This window comes from Meles meles, chromosome 21, assembly GCF_922984935.1.
Source record: "Meles meles chromosome 21, mMelMel3.1 paternal haplotype, whole genome shotgun sequence".
NCBI classification, from domain to species: domain Eukaryota; kingdom Metazoa; phylum Chordata; class Mammalia; order Carnivora; family Mustelidae; genus Meles; species Meles meles.
This window is the reverse complement of record NC_060086.1, coordinates 42,935,511-42,949,897: the sequence shown is the minus strand read 5'-3', so window position 1 is coordinate 42,949,897 and position 14,387 is coordinate 42,935,511. Positions and strand designations below refer to the sequence as shown.

The window sequence follows — 14,387 nt, the reverse complement described above, 5'->3', positions numbered from 1 at the left end:
GTGCCGCTGGCTCACTCACCCTGTCGAGCAAACCCCTTGGCCCTCAAGCGTGCAAGCAAAGTGTTACTGTCACTTTCTCGTCCCCGACTGACTCTTCCAAGTGACTGACGGTCACCACCAATTTGTCATTCCTTGAAAAGCTGCAGTCGCGTCGTTATTCGGAAGCCCCCAGAGGGAGGCGCGAGGCTGCGTCCCTCCCTCTCCCGCACCAGCCCCGAGAAGGCTCACCTTTGGCTTTACAGTAAGAAACACAGTTTATATTCTCAGCTTTTTCGAAACCGAACTTCTCCTCTGGACTCAGCACGTAATTCTCTCCGCCTTCTAAGTCCCAGAATCTACAACGAAAGGAAGATGGCTCCCTTCAGGGGGTGCGTCCTTGCGCTGCCCTCGGCCCCGAGGGTCACGAAGGGACTCCGACCACACGCAGTGACATGGGACACCCCCCACACGGGACACAGGACTGAGGCAGCCGGATAAGCAGACACAGCACACGATTCCGCTGACGCCAAGCTCAGAACACCAGGCAGAGACTTCGCAGGCAGCCATCGGGGCAGCAAGAAGTCCGCCCGGGGGGCCGCGTGGGTGCGAGGCGAGCGGGCGCTGTCGCTCTTCCCTCCCAGAGCCTGTTGCACGCGCGTGTCCAGTTTGCGGACGTTGGTCATGATCTCGACTTTTCTGTCTATATGTCACCCTCCAACAAGAACACTGCTCCAGAGAGACTGAATCCGATCGTCACCCTCCAACAAGAACACTGCTCCAGAGAGACTGAATCCGATCGGCAGTGGTGTGGCGCTGCTCTTACCTGAGAACGGGTTCCCCTACGGCGGTCACAAGCACGCTGCCTTCGATCAGGGCGATGTCCGCCTGGTGACCCGTCTTCCCACTCAACTTGACCTGGTGACGAGAAACAATCCAATAGTGGCAGGTGGCTGTCGCCGGCCCGGGGCCTCTGCTGTGCGGCAGCCTGGGGGGGATGCGCCGGCCGGGCAGGTGCGGGTGTGGACGCGTGGGCAGGTGGCCGTGGCTGTGCAGGGCTGCTCTCTGCTGTGCGCTAAGTGGCTGATGACGGCTGCGGCGTGCACAGTGCCCGGTGTGGGCCTTTCTAGACGGACCAGTTCGGCCCGGACCACACACTCTCGAGCAGGCGTCAGGACCCTGTCCTGCAGACAGCAAACCCGCCAGGGGCCCCCCAGCCAGCGAGTGGCTCAAGGGAATGCAAACGCAGGTCCAGGTGACGCAGGGACGCTACGTGCCACTACCGTGCCAGGCGCGGGTGCATGACGGGTAAACACCGGCTTACAAAACCTCAGCTCTGTCATCTCCAAGAGCATCTTCAGGGGACGTTCAGAATTCGGAGTCACAGGGCGCACAGGCTGTAAACGCTTGCCAGGCGAGGGGGCGCAGCCCTGAGTGAGCCCACACTCTCCCACCCCGTCCGATGACGCCTGCAAAGCTCCTGGGAACCGGGTCGTGGAAGCGGTGCTAAGGGACAGCTCTGGCGGCCGTGGGGAAGTCAGAGGCGGCCTGGGCCGGGCCGCGACCTGCCGCCTGCCGGCCACCTACCTTCATCACTTCCTCTGCTCCGCCCTCGGGCCTCACCGCGTACAGGGACAGCAGCAGGTTCTGCGTGACCACCACTAGGGCCGCCTTCTTCTCGATGTAGAAGAGCGTCTGGACAGAGCTGTCTGTGGAAGCCACCCGGCTGCTCTTGCCTTTCTCGTCCACGTAGTGCACCGTCCCTAAGGGCAAAGGGGTCAGTCCGGGCAGCAGCATATAAATCACAATTTATACATTGTAAATATATAAACAGTTACAAATAAAACATTTAAAACACCTGCACAGGACCCGCCCAGGCCATCTCTGACGTAAGCTCCACCGTTCTGGACGCACCGGCCCCCCGTTCACCCTGGTGTGCTTCGGTGCCGGGCACGGCCACCAGCCGCACACAGCGGCCTTGAGCTCTGGCCCTCCTGCAGCCACTGCTCTGTCCCTCTGTGACACGTGTCCTAGCAGCCCCGTTCTCCTGTCTGCACTCTCGGCCTCCATGGGCACCCGTCCTGGCCCTGCCTGCCAGCCCCTCCTCGCCCTCCGGGTTCCCTTCAGGCCTCTGAGTCCACGGGGTGTCTCCTGTGAGTGCCCACGAGGAGACGCATTTCTGCTGCTCTCAGGAGCCGCCTCACCCCCCTCGTCTCCTCTCATCTGTTTCCAAGGAATACGTGATTCCCATTCAACTGGCAGGTTCAAGGTTGCGCCAAGGCCCGTGGTTGGCATGACAGGACCGTGCCAGCACAGCCTCTGGCTCAGCGAGCCTCGGTGGCAGGCCTGGCGACTCACACGTGCTCACTCAGCCGACACGTCGAGTGAGCTCACGGGCAGAGGTCTGACTAGTCGGGGTAATTCGCCCCCGAAGCCCACAGCTGCTGCGGGAGGGACGGAACGGACCCCTCCAGAACCAGGCTTGTCCCCACCGCACACTCATCTGCCGGGCCCGCAGCCCACACCATCTTCTCTGCGCCTTGCCAAGGGGCCCTTGCACTAGCATCTTCTTCCCCACGCCACCCAAGGCTCTGTGCCACTCCTGTCCCCTGGGACCGCCTCACAGTCCCCTCCATCAGCTGTCTCTTCCCCTCCAGAAACACACGGTATCTCCGTTTTTAAAATGACAAAGACCCAGTGGCTTCGAGCCATCTCCGCTCCCTCGTTCCCACCCAGGCTGAGCTGTGGGGTGGCGCGTCCTCCGGGAGCCCGGCACCTTCGAGAGCCTCGCTAGCTTGCTCTCGCTCCCAGCTCAACGCTGGCCCGTGCTGAGGGCTGGCCGGTGCGGCGGGTTGGAAGCAAAGCCCGCGCCCATCCTGCCCTGTCACACTCCCTTCACAGAGCTCAGCCAAAGAATGACAGGGAAGGGTGCTCCCGACTGCACAGGGTGGACTGCAGTAGCGTGGCCCCATGCACGCTGCCTGGAGGTGCACATGGGAGCAGTCGGGGGGCACGGCCGGCACAGGACCCCTCGCGGGAGCCCTCCCAACACAGGCACTGCCGATCCGGCTCTGGCAGGAGAAAGCGAGGCCCTCCTCTGACCACCGGGTAAGTCACCGCCGAGGGCAGCGGACGCGTCACTCTAAAACGGGCCCACACAGCCTGTTTTACACAGCATCTCTTCGTTTAAAATCCTTACCAGAGCTCCTAAAAGGTTCCAAAGTCCCAGAGTCCCCACCTAAGTTTCTCACCATCCACCAAGCTGACAAAGAAGGACAGTCCCTCTTGAGATCCCATTTTCAGGAAACTTCCAAGGCCACTTTTCCTCCAGTTAAACATGTCCAGGGCTCTCTCATCACCGCTCACAGCCGCCTTCGCCAACTGAACGAGGTCCCTTTGAAAGGCAGAGACGACGGGGAGTCAGGATTCCTTATAGAAAGATGTTCCTTCTGGGCAGGTGTGGTCACTACAGGCATGCCCAGGGCCATGGGGGCGTGACCCATCAGGAGAAGCCACACCCACCCGGGGCCAGCCCCCTGGGGATGTAGAGACAAGGCCTCCCCTGGAGCTCCTACTTACTCGCCAGGAGGGGGGACCCGGAAGATGCAGTGAGTCAGGGGTTTCCCGTGATCGTGTTTCAGCAGCGGCGTCCCTTGCACTCGACCCCTTTGGTCCAGCCTCCATAAGAGCAGGACACCGAGCTGGAAAACCCAACACCGGGCAGAGGAGACGCATTCTTACAGGGTGACCGGGGATGGCAAAAGATCTGCTGTGCCACAGAACACACGCGCATTCCTTTTAAACCCAAACACACAACGACTACACGTGCACTGGCAAGTACAAATAATTAAAAAATCTCTCACGGAAAAACCAGAAGCCATCCCGTGTGCCCTTCGCCTTGGAGACAACAATGATCGCGAGTCAGCTTTTAAAACGTGATTTTAGGGGCACCTCGCTGGCTCAGTGGGTTAAGCCTCTGCCTTCAGCTCAGGTCATGATCTCAAGGTCCTGGGATCGAGCCCCGCATCGGGCTCTCTGCTCAGCGGGGAGCCTGCTTCCCCCCACCACCACTTGCCATCTCTCTGTCAAATAAATAAAAATCTTTAAAAAAAAACAAACAAACCAAAACGTGATTTTAGAATAGATTCAGATTTACCAAAAGTGGCAAGGTCATTCAGAGACGTCCCATTCTCTACCTCGAGCTTCTCCGACCAGCAGATGGTACTGAGCGCCGTGCAGCTCTCAGAGTTAACGGGCTCAAGCGACAGAGCGTGTTAGCCACAGTCGTGCTTCGTTCACGTTTCTCCAACTCCTTGCTGACGCCTGCTTTCTGTCCCCAGATCTCCTCTAGGTGCCATAGGACGTTTGGGCGTCATGTTCCCTCAGGCTCCCCTGGGCTGGGACAGCGTCTCTGACTCTGGCTTTGAGGAGGACTGGTCAGGGATGGTGTGGAACGTCCCTGCGCGGGGACTTGGTGATGCTCTTCTCATGACTGGACTGGGCCGTGGGTTTGGGGAGAAGGCCACGGAGCCCACGCGCCCTCCTCGTCACAGCGCGGCTTGTCAGGGTGGGTGACGCCGACGTGACTCGCCTGCACCGCGGCTGCCCCTCCGCTCCCGGCCGAGGTCCTGTCTGTGACCTTGTCCCCTCCTCCTCTCGGCCCCATGCCGGTTGGAAGGAAGTGACCTCGTCGAGCAAGAACCATCCACATAAATCACTTGGGGGGCCTCAGCACACGAGGTTTCTCTTCTGCACCACTGACTTAGTTACCGTAAATCATAGGGCTACACCACCACTGAGGTCACGGCCGTTGATGTTCGACTCCAGGTTACGATCCAGCCCCACTTTGTGTATTTTGATGTTCCAGCTTTGGCCACGGCGGGGGGGGGGGTGTCTTCCGTTAGCTCCCGTGTCCCTCTGACACACCCCGTACTGCGGGTTTCACGAGCACTTTCTTTCCGACGACAGATTCTCTGGGCTCAGAGAATTCCAGAATGCGCCATCCCTCCAAGGAGCCCTGGCGGCTGTTACGGGAGGAAACCCCAGGAAACCAGCCTCTGGGTGCCAGATGTACTCTAGGCTCAGCCCTTTACTCACCAGGGTCTCAAACTGTGGGGGCCACCCAGCGCTAGAGGTCACGGTGGGGAGATGGCGCCCCAGAACCAGTCCGGAGGCCTCTGGCCAGGATGTAAGCCAGGCTTTGCCGAAGGCCGCTACCTCTATCTGAATCCGTTCGCAAAGAGGCCCTTCACTGTGAGGCCCAAGGGTTCCTCATGGTGCGCCTCCTGCCCGAGGTCAGCGCACGCAGAAGTGCCCATACTCTCCCTCCTGCCCTTCGCTCAATCAGCAGGGACTATACGATGCCTGCAGGCGGGCTGGGGAGCACCCTTCATCGGAAACAGGATGTGGTGACCAGACATGGACGACCCGAACAGCTCGGGTCTGAACGGCGCAGGTCCGTGTACGTGCGGGTTTCTCCGGACGCATCCCGTAGCCTGCTGTAAACGTACTCGCTTCTCCTCGTGACTTTCCTGACGCTTTCTTTATCCTAACCTACAAGAACAGTATGTAACACATACAACGTGCAAGACGTGTGTTAACTGACCACGTTATCGACAAAGCTCCCAGTCAACAGTGGGCTATCAGTAGGTAAGTTTTCGGGGAGTCACAGTTATACGCAGATTTGTGACTGAGAGGAGGTTGAGGTCTCTAGCCCCCAAGTTCTCTGAGAATCAACTGTACTGTTGGCCTTACCAAGCAACCTGCACGATAAATCTCTTAGAAAAGTTACAATGAGTCAAATGTGCTCTCCTTCCTCAGGTTTCTAGACAACACCCAGGGGTCAGACTGGAGAAACACCCTGCGCTCTCCCATCCCCCTTGCAACTTCATCCAACATAAGTTTATATAATCAGCCTCAGACAAGGTATCTAAAGGCAAGAAATCAGCCCCACGCAAGCGCAAGAGTTTAATGTAACAAGAGACTCAGGCAAAGTCAATGTTTCCTGCGCACTAGAGTAACAGGCTAGGCTCTACACCACTGTAACTGGAAAGAAGTGTATGTCTGGTCATTCAGGCGACCAAACCTACAAATCTTCACCACTGGTTCATGGCTCACAGCTGTTAAAACCTTTGGGATGTCCCAGGATAAGGGCCACAGTGGTGTCCTCTGTTCTGTTACCAAAGGGGACAAGCGCGGGGCAGCTGCCAAGACAACAAACCACCGATCGGACGGCTCAACTTTCGATCCCACCCCAACCTCCAGGGAGGGGACAGGTCACCCCCCAAGGCTGAATCAATCACCAAAGGCTAATGATTTAGTCAATCACGACTATGCAATCAAGCTCCATAAAAACCCAAAAGGACTGCGTTCGGAAAGCTTCCGGGTTGCTGGCCACTTCGGGGTGTGGGGTGAACGGCGCCCGGGGAGGACTGGGACCTCCCGAGACCTCGCCCTGAGCATCTCATCTGGCTGTTGATTCATCTCCTTATACCCTTCAATAAACCGGTAACGCCGCTCTAGCTGACTGGGAGAGCCCGAGGAGGAGGGACCCTCCCTTGAGCAGCCTGTGGGCAGACGCACAGGACCGGGGACTGGCATCTGGGGCGGGTCTGAGACCCTCATCCACGGGACCTGACGTGGTGGTCTCTGGCTGGACGGTGTCAGAACTGAGCTGAATTGTGGGAACCCCGGGGTGTCTGAGGAGCCCCACCGGCCCCCACACCGGAACTGGCTGTGGGAACCCCAGCAGTTCTGCAGTAGTCCACACCGCAAGTGTCCAGCGCGGTCTGGCCCTGCACTGGGGAGCTGATGCTCCCATCCCGCTCTGTGAGCGTGCAGGGATGCGAGACCCGGTCCACGCAGAGTTCTTGCCTTCCTTTACCAATGGAGCTTCTTCTGATGGACACGTGGGGCAGCATCTGCCCAGTGGCCCCTTTCCAGGGCTCCCCCACCTCCCTGGGCACTGCTGACTACTGTCCGTGTGGTTACTGGGCCCGAGCTGGACTTGGGACAGAGAAGGAGGGGCTGCCCCTGGGCATAGCCGGGGATGAGTGCCTTAGCTCCCAGCACCTAGGGGTGCTGCCTTGTGAACAGGAGGCACGGGAGAAAGAGACGGCTGCGGCAGAAGGGGCACACTACAAGATGTGTGTTCACTGGCACACATCTCGGTCTAGACATCCTGAAGTCAGCTGAAGCCAGCTGCCCTCCTGTCCCAGGGACCATGGGACACTCCAGCGGCTTCAGATTGTCTCTTCTTACTTCCGATCGTCTGGGTTGGTCTCACCAGTAACCAAGCCCGCCCTCACCAAAACAGTCTCTGGCGGGAGACGGAAGACCGTCGGCCCAGGCCGGTAAGGGTAAGGACAGCTCTCAGCGGCGTGGCAGCCCGAGGGCTCACTCATTCCGCACGTGTTTCCCTACTCCAGCCCGTTATTCAATCAGACCAGCGCGACTGCTGGTTTTCTTGGAAGGATCAAGATTTCTGTCCTTAAATGTGTTGACTCAGAAAGCTTTGACAGTGCAGATCTGGATTTCCTTGAATGCCCGGAGAATCTGCTTTGTTAGTTGTTTCTTTATACAGTCAAAAGGATGATGAGAGTCGATGATCGGAAGCTCCTCTGTTCCTACAAGGGATCTGCCGATCCCTTCCACGGCAGGGAGAGCGCAAAGATCACCGAGGTACTAGAAGTCTGAGGGCGGCGCAATGTCATTAGGTGGAAACTGAATTGAGAAACAGAAGAAAAATCTATGGGCGCCTGGGGGGCTCAGTCAGTTAAGCATCTGCCTTCGGTTCAGATCAAGATCTCAGGGTCCCGCTCAGCAGGGCGCCTGCTTCTCCCTCTCCCTCTGCCCCTCCCTCCACTTGCGTACTCTCTCTTTCACCTGCTCACGCTCTCTGTATCTCAGATAAATAAAATCTTAAAAAAAAAAGAAGAAAAATCTAGAAGAAAGGGGAACAAATCGATATCAAAATGGGCAAGTGATTCGATCAGAAAAGGATACATAATCGGCCCCTCAAAGTAATAGTTCCCTTTAACAGCAAGAGAAGCACAAAGTAGAACACTGCCGACTTGCCCCTTTTCCCAGCAAAATTCTGAATCTGGATCCAGCTGTCGGGGGTGGGGGCCGGCTGGCACGTAGGCAGGGGCCGGCACCAGCCCCTGGAAGGGAGGCTTGGGCACCCGCCATGGAAGCTCACGCCCTGGGACCCAGGCGCCCCACCTACAGGACCCTCCCCGAACCTTCGCACGTGCAGAACAGAAGCAGGAAGCTCGCTCCGCACCTCTGTCTGTTTAGCCAAAGACTGTAAAGCCCGGAAGTACTTACGAGCAGGGCCCCGGAAGGACGCGGTGACAGGCTCCCGCCCCCCTTCCCGCAACAACAAATGTCTCCACATTCTGCCAGAGTCCGCGACCACGTGTTTCTACAACTCTGGTCTTTAACACACTTCCCAACGTGTACCCCAAAGGGCACTGACAGGCAAAGGCAGGGATCTGAGGTCAGTGCCCACCCAGTCTGCTCACCCTGTCCCCGGACACGAGGCAGTTCCCGTTGGGGCTCCACTCGAGGACGGTAACGTCGGAGGTGTGCGTCGGGGGCACCGCGTGCTGCTCCCTGTCCTGCTTATTGAACACCGTCACTTCTCCGGTCTCCCACCCGGCAGCGAGGACCAGGCGCGTCGGGTGCCAGCACAGGGAAGTGACCCGGAAGGACCTCTCCATGTGTGTATCAGGCAAATGCTCGCCCTGCGACAGGCGAGAAGCAAATTCCACATTATGAAGAGAGAGGGCGATTCTAGGGACTTCTGGCTAATCACGGAATGGAGATCGGCTAGAAAATAAGAAGAGCCGTTTATTAAAGAAACGTCCCACTTGATTTTCAGAGAAACGCCAAGGTTGCTCTTTGTTGCACTACGGAAACACAGTTAACCCTCAACCGAGCACGCCGGCCAGCTTACCACGGGGGTTGACCTCATGCTCACAATTGCTCGGCTGCCGGCTGGCACTTTCACGAGGGCCCGTACGACTTCATTTACAGAAACAAGCAGTGGCCAAGACGTCAGGTTTGCTACCCCAAGGTTCTCTAAGCAGCCTCTGGGGCGACCCCAAGACTCTTTTCAGGGTCTGCAAGGCCGAAGTTATGTTTAGCCCCCCTCACCTCCAGACTGTTTCCCGAGAGACCTCACGAGAATGAGGAACTGTGCAGAGAGCGGGCCATCGGACAGGGACCCGAGAGCGTGCAGATGGCACGTGACCCTAGCTGCTTGACTGAAGTGGCAGGGGCGGCAGCGACTCTCGCAGAGGGTTCAGGACCGGGAAGGACAATCTGACTGTCTTCTTGGAGCACGACGTGCGTCGTGCACCGAGGAAGGGGTGGAGTGGGCGGAACGTGAGAAGTCGGAGGGGCTTCTACGAAGTTTCCAGTAGGGCTGGAATGGTGCCCCCTGGAAAAGGGATGTGGAAGTCCTAGGGTGCTGGGGGGCATAGTCGGTTAAGCGTCCGACTTGGTTTGGGCTCAGGTCACAGATTGAGCCCTGCGTCGGGCTCTGTGGTCCGTGGGGGGGTGTCTGCTTGGGAGTATCTCTCCCTCCTCCCCTCCTGCTCATGCGCACGTGCTCTCTCTCCAAATTAACCTTTAAAATAAAAAAGCAAAAATACCATGAAGTCCTAACCTGGTGCCTATGATACAACCTTATTTGGAAACAGAGTCTCTGCAGATGATCAGGTTAGGAAGAGGTCACTGGAACGGGCCCGAATCCGATGGCTGGCGCCCTCTTAACAGGAGGAAAGAGACACGGACACACAGAAGAGGCACAAGTGACCACAGAGGTGGTGGAGGGATGCAAGTACAAGCGGAGGAAGGCCAAGGATTGCCAAAAGCTGCCAGAAGCCGCCAGAAGCCAGAGCCAGGCCTGGCACAGGCCCACCCCAGAGCCCTCAGACATACCATGGCCCCGAGGAGCCCTGATCTCAGACTTCTGGCCTCCAGAACGGTGAGAGGATACGTTTCTGTTTTAAGCCACTCGGCCTGTGGCCATGTGTTACGGCAGGCACAGGACACTAGCGGCTTCCCACGGCCACTGTGGCCAGCAGGGGCCTGCACCAGGGAGCAGAGACAGTGCAGGGGCCGTTTCTGGCTGGAGGTGTGGGTTGATTGTGGAATCGGTTTTACACCCCTAAGTACGTCCCCAAACCGAAGTAGCGGGCTGAATTTGCCACATCATGGCTCTTATAAGACCAGAATCTGCATCTCAGGAAGAAGTGATCCACGTAAGACACACACCACACTCCCCCACGACATGCACACACCACATACCACACACGTACTGCGAACAACGCTCACAGCATCTACCACACAGCACACTCACAACACACACACCCGCACCAAACAAGCACAAAGCACCACACAGCACACACGTACCGCAAACCACACACTCACACCACACGAGCAAAACATGCCACACACGAAACACACAACACATACACCACACGTGCACACACAGAACACACCACACACGTACAACCACACCACGTATCTCCCCCTCTCACACACGCCACACACGTGCACACACATGTCCCCTATACATGGCACACACACCACACACGCCACTCACCACAAGTACCACACGTGCACACACAGCACACCCCCTCCATGGCACACACAGGACACACACACCACACACACGACACACCGCACCCATGCACGAGCACACACATGAGGACAAAAGGGACAGAAGAGCCAGAAGCCCTGAGGTCAGGCACGTTGCTTCCCAGGACTCACTTGTTCCAGATATATGTCCACGCTGCCTCCCGAGGCCGTGCTGCCGGAGGCCACCGCCAGGAATGGCTGAACGGGGTGCCAGTGGAGGTGCGAAGGAGGCCCGGCAGAGTCTGGGGCTTCTATTCGGTGGTCGAAATAGAGCGCCATGATGAAACTCAGACCTAGTCAAAGCCGAAACCTGCAGGCAAGAAAAGCAGCCGAGTCCTGTTGCTTCTGAACCAGGACAAGAAATGACCGCATAGAACGAGGAAAGAAGCATCACAAACCATCCGTCGTGACACAGTGCAACGTACAAAGAGCCCCTGAGACCACGCGGCAGCTTGACGTGGAAGAGCTAACAGGGAAGAAATACACAATCAGAAGCAAGAGACTGGACCTGGAATGATCCAGGGTGTAACGGAAAAGAAGAAACCACTGCCGTCAAAACCGTAAGAGGAAGTCCAGCCGCCCAGACCACACATGTAAATCCCGACTGTCTGTATTCGTAAGGAAGACAACTCCTATCTCTGTAGCTGTCCTTCAAGCAAAAATTCCCCTCCAAATAGAAGCAAAACTGCTTTACAAAAGCAGACGGGAAAAGCCAGTATTTGGTCTATGATAAAGTGCGAACACCAAGGCCGTCTTCCACGTCCGTCCGGCTCTCAGGTAGTAGGAGGCATCAGGATTCCCTCGTCGGAGAATCAAGAAAGCAAAGCCCTGGCAGCTGTCGGGAAGCCGGACTTGATTAGTTTCCAGAACTTAACATCTTCCTCTCCGGGAAAAGATGACAGGTGGTCACCACGGCCCGCTTCGCACCCCACAGTCTGCGCGGGGACGCTGCCTGGTAGAGCAGAGTGTTTGTAATGGGTCTGCATTCCTTGAACAGTCCTCAACGCCAGGCCCGTCAGCGTGGCTGTGGTTAGGAAGAGAAAAGGACCGTTGGCAAAGACATGGACACACTGGAACGCTCGTGCACCGCCGGTGGGCGTGTAAACTGGCACAGACGCTGCGCAAAACAGTGTGGTGGTTCCTTAAAACTGAGACATAAGATCACCCTGTGATTCGGCAGTTCCAGTTCTGCGTCCATCCCTGGGAGACTGAAAGCAAGGGTGTGAGCGGATCCTTGCACACCCGTGCTGGCAGCGACGCTACTCACAGTAGCCACAAGATGGAAAGAGCCCGAACGCGCACTGACAGCGGAATGAGGCAACACGACGCGGCGCACGCTCAGGGGATGCGGTGCTACCGGCCTGGAAATTCCCCCGCGTCAGGGCACGGAGGAACAGGGAAGACATGCTGTGCAGTGACAGAGGGACAAATAGTGTGTTTCCCCCTGTAGGAAGGATCTAGAACAGTCAGATTCAGAGACAGAAGTGGAACGGTGGGTACCAGGGCCCAGCTTTTGAGGTGATGTTCTTTCGGGCAGAGTGAAGAGCACATACTGGGAGCTACTGGGGAAGCAGCCGGCGGTGGCTGAAGGGGCGGCGGGCACTGGAGTCAGGGGAGCGGCAGGATCCGGGGGTCTCCCACATATATGTGCACACACGCGCACGCGCACATCATGGAGCGGACATCTACGCTGGTCCGTGCTCTGACTCCGGAGTGCAGCACGGACACGAGCTTTCATAAAGTCGTTACAACTGCAAAAAAACCCCATAAACCCCCGGCGTTTATAAACAGCAAAGGAAGGCTTGCAAGGTGAGCTTTCGTGGGCTGTGCCGCAGGGCTGACGTTCTGGGTTGTGGGAACCTCGCATTTGGATTTTACAAGTTCGCCTCGGGAAAACGCTCCTCTGACAAATCAGGAACGTCCGTTTGTTAGACTGACGGAGGAGGAATTCCTCGTCCTTAGAGAAGTCAGGCCGGGTTTGCGCGGGTTTTGTTTCTTCTTCTCCTTTTGTAATGAGCGCAGACGCCAACAGATCTGGAAGGGATTTTCTCGCAGCTTCTCTCCCCAGCCTCTGTCTGACTTCACGGCGTGGCTTCTCCCCGGCAGCCCACAGGGCCCTGACTTCGCCACGGAACTTGGACTTCACCGCAAGTGTGTGGCAGGGTGACCGTCCTCCACCCGCAGCTGTCCCTGCCCCACAGCGTGGGACCCCCCCAGCAGCGACCCCAACCCGGCAACAGGCCCCCAGTGACCCCGGGGAGGGTGTTTGTCGGCAAGGACAGATGCTCTTGCCGGTCTGCCCGGGCGAGCTGCTGGCGGGGGAGCCCACTTGTGGACACCTTCCCGGAAGGTTCCAGAGCCGGCGGAGAGCGCACCAGCAGGGCCAAGCTTACCTGACCACGGGATGAGTTGTCGGCTCAGAAACAGGCGCTCCCACTCTCCTCCACACCCACTCTCTGCCTCCAGGACAAAACAAAGCAGTTGGCAAACTACACACTTTGGGGAAAAAACAAAAATTCCATTTGTTCTAAGCGATTTCTCCCAGTCCCCTCCCGCCGAGCCCTGTCTTCAGTGCCGCGGGGCTCAGCAGACCCTCCCGCTGCATGCGAGGAGCGCAGGGCTGGGAGGAGGGGTGCGGCGGGGGGGCGCTGGGAGGAGGGGTGCGGCGGGGGGGGGACTGGGAGGAGGGGTGCGGCGGGGGGGCTGGGAGGAGGAAAGTTGAGGGGCGGCTGAGAAGGGGGCTGGGAGGAGGGGTGCAGGGGGGCTGAGGGCGGCGCGGGCACTCTCGGCCACCCCGCCAGACGCCCCTCTCAGCCCCGTCCCCGTCTCATCCCCTCCGCTCCCGGGGACCCGGGGGGCGCCCGCGGAGGCCGTCCTCCCGCGCTGACCTCGGACGCCGCGCCCGCTCCCGCTGGCCCGGCCCCGACCCGCTCGGCCGAGGCCCGGCTTCCGGACGAGGATGACCCGGGAGGCCGCCGGCCGGAGGTCCCGCTGCGCCGCCCGCCCGCCCGCCCGCTCCCGCGCCCCAGACCGCTCGGGGGCCCTCCCTCCCCCGCCTCTCGCCGCCCGAGCCGGCGGACGCCACTCACCCCTGCGGAGCCGTCGCGCCGTCGCGCGTTGCCCGGACAACGGCTGCGCGCGGCCCGCGGAAACAGCCGAAGCGAGCGCGGCGGACGCCGAGGCCTCCCGAAGCCTCCCGAGCGGCCGGAAAGAGCCGAAGACGGTCGGGAGCGCTCGTGAGGCGCCGAGGGCCGCGGTCTCCTGACGGGTCCCTGTGGACCCGGAGCTCCGCGGTCCTCCCGGGCACGCTCTCCCGGTCGCCGCCGCTGAGCTCCGGCTCGGAAAGGGGAGCTCGGAGGTCAGGATGGACCCTCTGTGCGCGGAGAAGGAAGCCGGCGACGTTCCTGCGGGTCACCTTTCTAGCCGCGTGCCCCAGCCGAGAGAACGTTGGGGAGCGCCGCCGCCGTGCAGATTCGCTTCGTCGCTTCGTCTTCTTGCCGGGGCTCCCGGGCCGCAGGCCGTCGGCGGGGCCCTGCTTCTCTCATCTCCGGGAGGGGGGCTGGTGGTTCGAGAGGATTTTGGAGCAAAGCCACTGGGTTCGACGTCACACTTGAGCTGCCGCGCTCTGGGGGGACGTGCATTCCTTCGGCAAGAAGGTGGCAGGCACGGGCGCGCCCGGCGCCATCCCCTCGGACGCCAGCCTCCCCGAAGGACGGCACCAGCAACGTGGCCCCCCTGGCCTTTTCGGTCAGGCGTGCTTC

General features: G+C 59.1%; 1 protein-coding gene across 1 annotated transcript in view; it reads right to left on the bottom strand.

Moving 5' to 3' along the window:
• Positions 1-13,646, bottom strand: part of IFT140 (intraflagellar transport 140) — a 71,753-nt gene extending 58,107 nt beyond the window's left edge. Inside the window, exons 1-9 of the mRNA XM_045993683.1 lie at positions 13,515-13,646; positions 13,020-13,122; positions 10,759-10,936; positions 8,502-8,723; positions 3,556-3,677; positions 3,228-3,370; positions 1,564-1,739; positions 803-894; positions 229-335 (exon numbers count right to left, since the gene is read on the bottom strand). Coding sequence (XP_045849639.1) covers positions 229-335; positions 803-894; positions 1,564-1,739; positions 3,228-3,370; positions 3,556-3,677; positions 8,502-8,723; positions 10,759-10,905 — 1,009 coding nt within the window. The 5' untranslated portion in view covers positions 10,906-10,936; positions 13,020-13,122; positions 13,515-13,646. The remainder of the gene's footprint in view (positions 1-228; positions 336-802; positions 895-1,563; positions 1,740-3,227; positions 3,371-3,555; positions 3,678-8,501; positions 8,724-10,758; positions 10,937-13,019; positions 13,123-13,514) is intronic.
• Between the last annotated feature and the right edge of the window lie 741 nt (positions 13,647-14,387).